At 48.2% G+C, this 12,672-nt stretch overlaps 1 protein-coding gene across 4 annotated transcripts in view; it reads right to left on the reverse strand.

Annotated features, from left to right (window-relative positions):
- Positions 1–2,984: 2,984 nt before the first annotated feature.
- The window catches only part of GDPD4 (glycerophosphodiester phosphodiesterase domain containing 4), a 38,007-nt gene continuing 28,319 nt past the window's right edge, over positions 2,985–12,672 (reverse strand). For 3 of the 4 annotated variants that reach the window (XM_061351411.1, XM_061351409.1, XM_061351410.1), the window contains 8 exons: positions 12,381–12,463; positions 11,153–11,303; positions 10,049–10,270; positions 9,051–9,208; positions 7,196–7,343; positions 5,948–6,030; positions 4,622–4,704; positions 2,985–3,756 (listed from right to left, as the gene is read on the reverse strand). In XM_061351411.1, coding sequence (XP_061207395.1) covers positions 3,725–3,756; positions 4,622–4,704; positions 5,948–6,030; positions 7,196–7,343; positions 9,051–9,208; positions 10,049–10,270; positions 11,153–11,303; positions 12,381–12,463 — 960 coding nt within the window. In that variant the 3' untranslated portion in view covers positions 2,985–3,724. The remainder of the gene's footprint in view (positions 3,757–4,621; positions 4,705–5,947; positions 6,031–7,195; positions 7,344–9,050; positions 9,209–10,048; positions 10,271–11,152; positions 11,304–12,380; positions 12,464–12,672) is intronic. The other variant, XM_061351412.1, reaches the window with a different exon arrangement.

Below are 12,672 nucleotides of genomic sequence, written 5' to 3' on the forward strand. Positions count from 1 at the left end.
AACTAGGAATCAGAATAAACCAACTACTGATGGAACAGGCTAAAGTGCTGTCTGTGCAATGCTGGAGATATTTAAAGAACAGATTTTAAAGTGTTGTTTCTTCTTCTATTTATTTTTTAAGATATTAAAAAGGAAAAAAAGAAATCAAATCCTGCATTTTGTGCTGGTATCTGGACACTGACTCGGGGCTGAGGGCGACCTGCAGGACAATGTCTCGCCCAGGGATTCCCCCAGAGCCATGATCACCAGAGGATAAGGCACATCATTCCCAGCTTCTGGGATCAGCTGGAAGTGAAGCTTGGAAGATGAATTATCCCCTATGCCCAGACAAATTAACCCTGGGAGGACGTTTACTACAAGCTTCAATGTGGATATAGGGGCTCTGAAGGCCCCGTGCTTGGAAGACTTGAGGCTAAGCCTGTGTTGAGCTGTAATTCAAACATGGACTTGGCCATTGGGGATGGAAACAGTTTATGATTCTATTATGCTTTTGTGTGTGTTGCTGTGTAAAATGGCTCTCAGCTGGACCTGAACCACTCACAGTGAGGGCAGACCCTTGATTTTGATGGGCTTTTCTCCATCTTTGCCTGGCTGTGCTAACCCACTCTTTAGAAGATGGTTGGAAGATGTTGTAAGATGGTTGTCCCATCTTCCTCTTAACACCATGCAGCACGGACCAGCCTGCTTTGGAGCAGAGATGGGACCTGCCAGGAGGGAGGATGCTGAAGCCGTGCTGTGTCTGTGGGGATGCAGGGGAAGGAGCCTGGGGTGCCTTTCCAAAGCCAGGCTTCAAAGGGACATGTGCCTGGGTGTGGGGCATCAGAAGGGTTGACAATTGTCCACCGAGATTTGGGGCTGGCATCACTAGCGCTGAGTGGATCTCAGTAGATGTGGGAAACCTCTCTTGGTCCCAGGTATTGGGCTGAGCTTGAGTGCTTTCATGGAAGTTCATATTGTGGGGTGCATTGTTCTGCTGAGCTCTTCTGGATGCCAGAGAGGGACTCTTCATCAGAGACTGTAGCAATAGGCCAAGGGGAATGGCTTGAACCTGCCTGAGGGGAGACTGAGCTGAGCTCTTAGGCAGAAGCTCTTCCCTGTGAGGGTGCTGAGGCGCTGGCACAGGGTGCCCAGAGAAGCTGTGGCTGCCCCATCCCTGGCAGTGTTCAAGGCCAGGTTGGAGACAGGGGCTTGGAGCAAGCTGCTCCAGTGGAAGGTCTCCCTGCCCGTGGCCGGGGTTGGAACTGGACGAGCTTTAAGATCCCTTCCAACCCAAACCAGTCTGTGAACCTGTGATTCTATGATCTTGGCTCAGTTCTTCAACACCATGGCGTGCCAGGCAGAGTCAGCAGCACTGTTTACCAGACCTCAAGTACTGTAACATCTGATTGGGATGCAGCAGTGATTTTGGACCATGATTGCTCCACCAGAGAGAATGAGATGCTACACAGTCTACCAGGGCTGCTGGGAGAGCGCCTTCCTCCATCCTCCCCTACAAGGTACTCTGGTGATGGGAACACGGTTACACCAGCCAAGGCTACACTGGGAGCCAAGCTGCCTTCTCACCACCCATCTCTGATGCTTCTCTCCCCTCCCCAGCTGCCACAATCCAGCTGTCCCAGGGATCCTTAGATATGTGCCCACCATCATCTCCACCACCACCACCACTGCTTCCTTTAATTCTCCCACAGCACACTCAGTAGATGATGCAGCACAGCAACGTTCTCCAATGCTGTCCTGGGCCAGCTTTCCCCCACCATCACCTTCATCCCTCTGCTTACAGCTCTGTTGGCCTCCCATGCACCCCATTGTTTTGAGGGGTGCTGGAACTCTGTGTGCGTGTGCCTGTGTGTCATGTGTATTAGCATCTGCTGGCCTCTTTGTATCCACACCAAACGATGTAACATGGAAAACATATGTCCAAGTGAACTGCTCTAATTAAAAAGCATCAAGTGGCTTGTGAGAGGCTGGCCTATGTGGTTGTGGTGGTGTTTCCATAGGAAAGGGTGGGCTCAGGACCTCCAGGTCCTCACTGAGGACGTCTCCTTGCAGAGTGGGGCTCCTGGTGAGAGTATCCAGCAATGGGGAGCAAATCAGTGCATCTGGACTGGAAGTGTGGGGAGATACCACTGTGTATGGGCCAAGCAGCAGGTAGGTACATGGATGAAGACTCAGTGAGGTGGCTTTTCTAAATACATATTAATATGTGGTTGGGGGACCACAGCCAAGTCCTTCACCAGGCTGAGGACCCCACAGTACACACCACTGCTCAACTCACACACTCTCCACCTCCTGTTTTGCTGCTCATGGACCTCCACATGAATGGTACCCAAAAAAACGATGAACCAGCTACAAACACGGTGCATGAGGAGGTGGCAAAACCATCAGTAGCATCCTCTCCCCATGATGCTTAGATCTGGACCTGTTCTACACCAATCCACCACCCTTTGGCCCGTTTTCCAAAGGGTGATTCAGCCTTTTTGCATTTACAGCCTCCAAAATACACCAAAGTTGCAACTTGGAAAGGTTTGCATGCTTCTCAGCACAGTTAACTCTGAAACCTAATGCTTCCCTGTCACAATTCACTTGTGATAGCTTTATTTAGTTAAACCACTGAGCTGCATAAGGCTCATATATGAGAAAATGTCTATAGCCTGATGCAGGTAAAGATGACTATTTTCTTCTTCTTTCCCACCTTGCCAAAATAAGAACACAACAGGACAGGAGAGCCAAAACATATTTAAAACAGCATTTAAAACTTACAAAAGATGTATTCTTATCTGTTCAAGTAGAAATTTATGGCTTAAACCTGGGAGATGCTCCCACCTCCCTTGCAGAGCAAGGCATAGACCCCTCTCCATGCTGTGTGCCAGTAGCCACTGGGAGAAATGAAGACAGGAATCGATCCCAGGGTGCAGCACAGGTTATACAGACCTTCCCAATGGAAAAGCAAACAGGGCACTTGGTGGGACGGATTCACATGCAGCTCAAGTCTTCTGTATAAAAGAAGTGGTGTATTTTTGGTTATAGTCCCAGTAGCTACATGGCCAGGGCACCAAAATGTCCTTCAGCACCCATGGAGACATATGCCCTTGGCCACAGCCAAGGGGAAGAGGCTGTCCTGGTAGAGTCTGTGGCAGGGCAAGAGTGGAGAAGAGGAAAACCTAAGTGCCCCTGTCTGTGTTATAGAGAGGAATGGATCTTAGTGACCCAGCCAGAAGCACTTGACCATCATGGTGGGCTTAGTGTGCCCTCGGGGATGGAGGAGACCTGCAAGGAATGAGGGAGGGAATGTGTGGAGAAGAGGTTGGTCTAACACGGAGGAGGACAGGATGATGCCCAGATGTTCCAGCACATCTGCAGCACGCAGCTGTGGAGACAGAGGGCTTGCACAGCAGGAGGGATTACAGGACGATGCGCTGTGGGATGCAAATGGGCTCAGAGGTAAACGGTGGCTCCCATGTGGTTGCTGCATCCCATCACAGTGCACAGCTTCTTCATGGCTGTAACTCCAGCTGTGCTCCCCTGCATCCCAGGCACGGACAGCAAGAACAGCTATAGGAGAGGAAGCTTGGTGCTCATGTTCAGCAGTCACAAAGGCAAATGGCTCCTTGTCACCAAGGATGTGGGCCCCCCTTAGCAGGTCAGTGTTTGCACTGCAGGAAGGGCATGGTCTGCTCTTCAGTGTTCATCAAGGTGGCAGGTCCACATCCCTCCCTGCTTGCTGTCAGACAGTGACATTAGGCATGTTGTTGAGCTCTGGAAAAGAGGACACACAGGGAGCTGCTGAAACACCTGCAGTTGTTTTACCAGCCACTGTGAGCAAACAGAACCTGGCTGAACATGTGAACAGCCCAGGCTGGGTCATTTTGTGTGGCTGATGGCTCTATGGGTGCAGAAACCTGGTGCAGCCCCAGTCAATCCCACCCAAGAGTGCAGCTCCACGAGTGCTCAGTACCTCTTTTCACAGCATCACAGAGTGATGCATATTGGAGGTGACATCTGGGTGCCTCTGCTCCAATCTCTGCTTGAAGCATGGCCAATTAGATAGGACTGCTCAGGGCTTTGAGCAGCTCTGAGGGTGGATGTTCCCACTGTCTGGTCCCTGTTTCAGCATCTGATCACCCTCATGGGGAAGACTTTCTTTTTTCTCTTTATATCTAGCCACATTTTCCAAGGTTGCTTGTGGTGTTGTCACTACACGACCAAGAAACCTCTACGTCCATCTTCTCTACACCCTCCCATTAGATGGTTGGAACTGGATGATCTTAAGGTCCTTCCAACCCTAGCCATTCTATGATTCTATGGCTGAAGACAGTGATGCCCCTTGATTTTCCCTCCCACTGTGCAAACCCAGATCTCAAATGCCCCATCCTCCAGCTTAGTGGCCCCATAGAGTTCACTCCCATTTATCATAATCTCCTTGGTCCTGAGGAGCCTGAACTGGGACCAGTGCCCAGATGTGGCCTCCCCAGTGCTGAACAGAGGAAAGAAATCACTGCCACCTGCACTGAGTGAAACAACCCAGGATGCACCCATCCTTCCCCACAGCACGGACACCCATCACCAGCCCATCCATCAGGACATCCATGCAACCAGCAGGGGATCTCCTTGCCCTGCTCACCTGTCTTGAACTTGTTGTAGGTGCCGTTCTCCAGCATCAGGTCATCGTCTTTGGCACAGCAGGAGAAACTCCGCTCTCGCCACCTGCATGGGGCAAAGAACCTGGGTCAGGTCAACGCTTGCTGTGGTTCCCCTCCCACCTCCTTGATGCCATGCATGCCTGTTTCTACTTTGTCAGGGTAGGATATGCCCTGGTGTAGTGGGGTTTGCTCAGGTCCTTTCAGAGAAGGGACTCCAGTGATGACTGATCTCTAAGCATCCGCACTTCACATTTTGAAGGCAACTTTGTGACTAAACCTTGTTCTGTGAAAGATACTGAAGAGTTTAAAGGCCCATGAAATGTTTCTGGTTTTGATGAATAGAAGCTGCATGGAGACCTCAGAGCAGCTTCCAGGGTCTGAAGGGGGCTACAAGGAAGCTGGAGAGGGACTCTTCAGCAGGGACTGTAGTGACAGGACAAGGGGTGATGGGTTTTACGTGCCAGAGGGGTTATTTAGGTTGACTGTAAGGAAGAAGTTCGTTACTTCTTATAGTGCTGAGGCGCTGGCACAGGGTGCCCAGAGAAGCTGTGGCTGCCCCATCCCTGGCAGTGTTCAAGGCCAGGTTGGACACAGGGGCTTGGAGCAAGCTGCTCCAGTGGAAGGGGTCCCTGCCCATGGCAGGGGTTGGAGCTGGAGGAGCTTTAAGGTCCCTTCCAACCCAAACCATTCCATGACTTTATGATGTGTTCATAAACCTGACAAACAGGACTGTGCAGGCTCCTCAGGCACTGCTGATGGCCCTTCACTCCCAGCAGGGCTGGGAATGCCCCTGCTGCAATTCCAGCCCAGGAAAGAAACTTCTGCAGGGCCCTTGGAATTGCACAGGCCACATGAACATGAGCCTAGAGGAGACAGGCACAGGAAGGTCAGACCATGGTGGTGTGAGCCATCCTGCAAACTGCAGCCTGGAAAGCAAGGAGAAAGCTTTCCTCTTACATCAGTCCAATGCAATAACGTCGAAATAGTAATACTAGAAACATCAGTTCCTTTCTCAGCCCATTGGCTTTGATAACTGGTTTATGATGCTGCCATAAACCCACAAGGTCTCCGTGGAATCCTGAGGGTAGGGAACGGCTGAGCTTTCAAAATGGAAAGGGAAAATGAGAGCAAGCAGGAAAAGCAGAGAGGTTTTGGGAGACTTTCAGGGTTTTCTTCTAGTTCCTGAAGGGAAAGGTGATGTTCTCAAGAGCAGTTTTAACCCTTCAGATCACCTGAAAGCCTCCCTCTTTCCCTCCACCTGGAGCAAAGGATCAAGTTAGCATGGCCATTAGCAACTTGGTAGTTACCAGTGCAGTGCAAAGATGAGTGAGATGAGGAGCATAGAGGTCAGATCTGTCAGGATCCACATGATGTTGTACTGCTTCGGAGTCTGGAAGAGAACAACAGAGGATGTGTCCAGCACCGACAACCCTGAGGTATGCAGAAACATTGCTAAAGCTCTTTCTTGCTGCTTGAATATGGAAGTATTCAAGGCCAGGTTGGACAGGGCTTGGAGCAACCTGCTCTACTGGAAGGTGGCTGGAACTGGATGAGATTTAAGTTCCCTTACGACACAAAGCATTCTATGATTCCATGAATCTATGCCTATGGCCATTCAGATGCTTGGTTTGCATGTGCAATAACATCCCTCAGGTGTTTAAACTATTTGGTGGCAGTTCAAAGCAGCTGCTCACTGATGGGTGTTGGTGCCAAAGCATCACCCTTCATAAAGACCTGTGGTGTGGGCAAGTAGATTGAACCCCATCACAGTGAATGTAACAGGGACCTCCCATTTGTATAGGCAGTAGTTTTCTCTGGTTCTCTCCAAAACCAACATCAGCTGGGGTTGATGTGCAAAACTGTTAAGAGACCACATGAAGTGTATGGGGTGGCTCCTGCTTTAAGCCTAAAAGCCTGAAACTGGACCTTCACCCTCCCTTAGAAGGGACTGAAACACTGCAGTTGTCTGGATGGGAGCATCATAAAATCTACTTCAAGAGTGTAAAGTATTAATCAAACTAATAGCCTTAAGGCTGCGGGGACTTTGGTGGGACCCAGGTGATGCTTAGCCCTGCAAGTTGTCCAAGGCAGAATAGGGAATAGACAACTTATGTGGAAAATAATTGCTCAAGGCAAGGAAGGGCTATTTTTGTGGTTGTCTCCCTTGGGCTTGTGGAACTAGACCAGGTTTGAGAAGGGCAATGGGAAGCCCTGGGAAACTAGGGGCTTCTGGCATACATAAAGGTGCTTCAAAGGCTTAGAAATGGAAATCCTCACACATTTGTGCTTCCTTTCTTCACACACATCTCAATATGACTTCTTTTCCCTCATCTCAAGGCCTAAGTTGCAAATCCTAACAAGCAGGATGCCTCTACCTCAGCAAAGTGCAAAGAGGAGAAGGGTATGGTGATACTTGGAGTGGCTCAGAGGTTGCAGGTAAGCCAGGTTTCTACTCAGGTCCTTTCATGCACAGGGTCCTTTATCCATGCATGAACTGGCCCATGTTCTCCAAAGGTAACCATGAACACCCCAGCCCTAGTTCCTACCCCACTTACCATGAGGAAGAGTGGCTGGTTGAGATTCTTCAGTGTATGGACAGCATTGGTGGTCACAGAGTGTGCTCCAGAGCACCATGCCAGGGAGAAAAGCCATGGCTCACTGATCACATAGAAGTTGGTGGTGATGTTTGCTTCAGCATATTTCCTTTAAAAGAAAAACCAAAGGCAACACATTTGTGCATTGGTTTACATACACACTACCTTTTGACATGGTTACTGGTGGACTTGGCAGTCCTGAGGTAACAGTTGGACTTGATGATCTTAAAGGTATTTTCCAACCCAGTTGTTTCTATGATCGTATGAATAGCCTTGGTTAAGCAAGGTTAGTGCTTCCTTTGGGCTCAATCAAGGAGAGACAGCAATGTTCTGTAAGAAAGGCTTGCTTTAGGACCTAGGTAAGGAACAGAACGGAAAGCCAACCAGCCAATGATTAGTTGTTCACAATTGGTCAATACAGAATTGCTGATCTGCTGAAAGCCAACACAAGTCAAATGTCCAAAAGGTCAAAACCTTGCTTATCTTTCTGCCATATCAATCCATGTAATGATGCATTTGTGATCTCTCAACAGTGTGTTCAGAACCGCCTCAAAACTGGCTACTCATGTTTGCTGCATCAACTCATCCTTTCTCAAGTTCTTATAAGCTATTGAAACTTACTATGAAGTAAGAACAGGCTCTGTATAATGCTAAAGGAATGTGTCATGGGTATCAGTGTTTGTGAATCTACCTGGGATCTACCCAGGGTTTACCCGAATGGATCTACCTGGGATTTCATATCCTGTGAATATTATCATTGAGGAAACACCAACATTAATTTCATCCAAAGGATTAAGCCTTTTCTATTCTTTGGGGGGTTTTAGTTAGATTTCAATGCGTTTGTGCACTGGAAGGAGCAAAGAAACCTATTTACAAATGGAAGGCTGGACACATAAGGCTGCTACTTCTTTTTTCTTTCATATGAGAGGATCATTTGGGAAACTCCCATAATCAGGGGGCCTATAGGGATGCTGGGGAGGGACTCTTCATTAGGAAATGTAGTGATAGGACAAGGGGTAATGGGTTAAATCTTAAACAGGGGAAGTTTATTGGATATAAGGAGGAAATTCTTTCCTGTTAGGGTGGTGAGGCACTGGAATGGGTTGCCCATGGAATGCTCCATCCCTGGCAGTGTTCAAGGCCAGGTTGGACGAGGCCTTGGGTGATATGGTTTAGAGCGAGGTATCCCTGCCCATGGCAGGGAGGTTGGAACTTGGTGATCTTAAGGTCCTTTCCAACCCTAACTATTCTGTGATTCTTTGATTCGAAGAACGTGGAGCCTTCCACTGGAGAGACGACATTTTCAGTGTATCACTAGCAACAGAGTACTGGTAGCAACAGAGACAAGAACTGAACTCTCCACAGCACCAGCTACAGGAGGGTGATGGACTCTCACCATAGTGCTATGTGCTTACACTGACATCTGTGCAAGAGCCACCATAGGAAGTTAAACAGTTGTTCAGTCTCCGTGGTTCAGTGCTGGTGGGACTGAGAATGGCATGGATAGAAAGAGAAGACATCAGAAGACAGCCGTGGTGTTCTACCCAGAAGATCCTCAGGTCTCAGTCAAGTAAATATGGACTTAGGGCAGGGGAGGTGTAATTGCATATGTCACCTCTTGGCCACACACAGGGTCAACAGTAGGAACTACAGTCCTTCACTCCCAAAATGCCGTCACAGGGATGGTCTGAAGGGGTTCTTCCTAAAATGCTATAGATCCTGAGGCTGGTCACTGGAGGGAGACATTGCCACACAAAGGAGGCAAACATAGTCCAGATGCAGTTCAACTGTACTTGGGGGTGAAACTAGAACCTACCGGATATCTTCACTGGACATTTCCTTGTAGGCCAGATTGAGTTTGACAATATTGCTCATCAACAGGTCTTCGATTGGGGCCTTTTTGCCACTTGTCTGCTGAAACCCAGGAGCAACAGAGTGAACAAAGGACCTCATGCTGTTCTCCAGCCACAGGACCTGCAGGCAGCAAGAGGATACTGAATTCACAGCAGACATACTAAAATACCCTGCCTTTGATACAAACCCAGTAGAGATAATATCTTGAGGGGCTTAACCCAGCCTGTCAAATGACATGGTTCTTTCAGGGATCAAAAGGATATTTGGATGCAGGCTTAAAACTTGCAAGTGTCTTTCATCAAGCAATAAGTATTCACTGTTCCTTGCTTATCATCTTGAAATCAGTGAGTACGTTGCACACAGCCCAACAAAAGATGTGGTGTTTGAAATGCACGAAAAGACGGCTTGGGTTTATGAGAAAGGCAATTGAAAATATTCCCCTGTTCTCCCAGCATAGGAGAAAAGGCTTCAGCAGATGCAGATCAAAGTAACAACCCAGACATTGATGGGTATATAACCTGACCCACATGAGTTTAGCATTCATCCATTGCTGGAGGAAGGCAGTGAAGGCTTCAAACTCCATGTTATTTCAATATAAGTCAGGAATAAGGCAATGAAAGCTCCAAACTCCATGTATCTCCATTTAAGCTGGGACTTTCTATGCAATATATGAAATAAGCATAGGTAGCAGGGTGTAGGCTGCCAGTTATTACAGTGACGAAAGGATGTCATCTGGGAACTAAGGCATCAGCTGGCATATACACTTATTTCTCTGCTGCTATAGGGTTACACCATTTTGTACCTGCTGAGAAACCAACCATAGGAATAGAGTCCAAATGATGCCTCTTAAAACAAGTGAAACACAAGGACTTTATGTGGCCAAAATCATGTAGGGAATGACCCCAAAGTTCCAACTTGGAGAGCAAGGAGAAGGGATATGGTGGAGTGAAATCACCTTACCAGATGAGGTCTAATCCCTGACTCAAAGATGACTTCCAGTGTTCTGTTGACCCAGGAGTCCCTGTAAGGATGTTTATCTGGAGGGCGGTAGAGGTCGAATATCACATATTTGTTGTGACGCTCGGCGAGGCGCAAGAAATCACTTAGTTTGTAGATTGTCTGGTTCATTGCCCAGTTTTGGTCTGCCTTTGACAGTAAGCGGGTGGATGAGAACGGTTTGTCCTAGAAAGAAAGAGATGTAAAGAAAGGAAATCAATCAGGCTGCTGCCTCTGGGAGTTGGTGGGATCCAAAAAACTCCTGTCTCTAAGAAGGAAAAAGTTTGGCATTGGCCCTTAGCCATAATGATGTTTTGCTTTGGTTAGATCTTCTACCTGAGAAACAGGGGAAATCCATTGAACCACAGAATGGTTTGGGTAGGAGGAGACCCTAAAGCTCCTCCAGCTCCAACCCCTGCCACGGACAGGGACCCCTTCCACTGGAGCAGCTTGCTCCAAGCCCCTGTGTCCAACCTGGCCTTGAGCACTGCCAGGGATGGGGCAGCCACAGCTTCTCTGGGCACCCTGTGCCAGCGCCTCAGCACCCTCACAGGGAAGAGCTTCTGCCTAAGAGCTCATCTCAGTCTCCCCTCGGGCAGGTTCAAGCCATTCCCCTTGGCCTGTCCCTACAGGCCCTTGTCCCAAGCCCCTCTCCAGCTTTCCTGCAGCCCCTTTAGGCACTGGGAGCTGTGACAACAGCTGTGATGACACCCATCACTTCTTCTGAGTCCTAAAGTGCATAGTTCACAGCTAACCCTGCCGTGCTTCTCAGTCCTACTGTGTCAGCTGTGACTCACACACAGCACCTTGCACATGTAGCTCTCATCTTCTTTGCCCAGCCTATGTGTTCCACTGCTGCCATGATAAGGAGCCACAAGAACACCCACCAACCAACTGTTAGGGGTCTCCTAAATCCTAAAGGCCAACTGGACAAACCAAAGAGACACAAAGGACTTCTTCAAGCTCTGGCTCAACCAGTAGTCCCTCTCTCAGCATTCATGCTATTAAGTAGTAACCAGCTGGTGTCTCTTCCACATCCAGTTGATGATAGTCCTTTATGGTGCTTACCTTAAGGAACCACTTCCCAGCATTCAACTTCTGCAAGGTATCCCAAGAGAAGAACGCAGCATTTTCAGTAACGTCATTGGGGTAGACCTCCTTGATGTTAGTTGTCCTCCTCAAGTTTTTATCATGCATGAGGAAAGGAACCCCATCATAGCTGTTGGAGAGCAAGAGTTCAGGTCACCTGCGGTGTGGGTTTATCATGGTATGAGCACTACAGCCTCCCTTGGTGCATAGGGTTGGACAGGGAGGAAGGCTCAAGACATCAGGTTATTTCCAGCTTAAATATTGCTGGGTGACCTTGGAGAAGCCATGCCTGTCTGTGCATCAGTTTCCTTAGGGCAAAGAGGAGATGGTGGCATTTATGTCTGCCAGCCCTCCAAAAACTGGATAGTAACTTCTGGTTGAAATCTCTATTTGCTGACATCAAAGTGCTTCTATGAGTTCTGGGGGACTGAAGTCTCAATGGACAGTGATGGAAAGAAAGCAGACCTTCTCTATAAGATGGTTAATGCTCCATAACTGGCGGTGTTCAAGGCCAGGTTGGACAAAGCCTTGGGTGCCATGGTTTAGTGGGAGGTGTCCCTGCCCATGGCAGGGGGTTGGAACTGAATGATCTGAAGGTCCTTTCCAACCCAAACCATTCTATGATTCTGTGGAATTAGTAGACCTTTCTGTAAGGCTTTTCTTATAGGAAAGTCCACATTAGCAGAACATCTAAACTTTAGTATTTTCCTCATTCAGTGCCTGGAAACTGCTCATCCATAAAAGCATGTTAGCAGTTCATGGCAATGGATCCCCCAAACAAATGCAATTATAGGTCTAATCATTAGGACAACGCTGTCGAAAGTCTGAACACAACTTTCTGTTGGTTTGTAGGCCTGATACAGCCCTCACTGTGACCTGAAAGTCAGACTAGGGTAGGAACTTGTCTTTATGCTCTGCAAAGCATCTAAAATACACTGTAGAAATAACGATGGTTAAAATCAATAGTTACAGCTTATTGACTTGCCTGAGAACAACCATGCCCTACAGCCCAAATCATCACACACCAACATGAGGCACCCTGTCCCCAGCCATCAGTAAAACCTAATTGTCTGCAGTTGCATGTCTCCAAAGGCAACTGTTAGTAGAAGAATCATGGAATGGTTTGGGTTGGTAGGGACCTTAGAGATCATCTCGTTCCAACCCCCAAGAAACGTGTATTCAGTGAGATGGGATGTTTTCCCCTTACCTGATGGTGACATCTGTTTCAAGACCAGCCCCACTGTGTTCAATTGTCTTCTGAAATGACATCTCAGTGTTTTCTGGTGCCAGCTAGAAACAAACCAAAAGCACATGAGCAGATCCTTTCCAAGCACACCCTGAAGGGCTTTGTAAGTACTTTCTGTCTCCTTGTAACACCTCTGGTTTTTATTAAAGGAACATCATTATCTTGTTAAAGTCTACTGTTTTCTCCCACTTTAGCCACCAAACCCATCTTATCCCTCAGGAACAGTGTTATCCTTGTCAGGAGCCCCATGCAG

This window comes from Neopsephotus bourkii, unplaced genomic scaffold, assembly GCF_033783945.1.
Source record: "Neopsephotus bourkii isolate Nb327-2 ecotype Australia unplaced genomic scaffold, CSIRO-AGI_Nbou_v1 NB_580, whole genome shotgun sequence".
NCBI lineage: Eukaryota > Metazoa > Chordata > Aves > Psittaciformes > Psittacidae > Neopsephotus > Neopsephotus bourkii.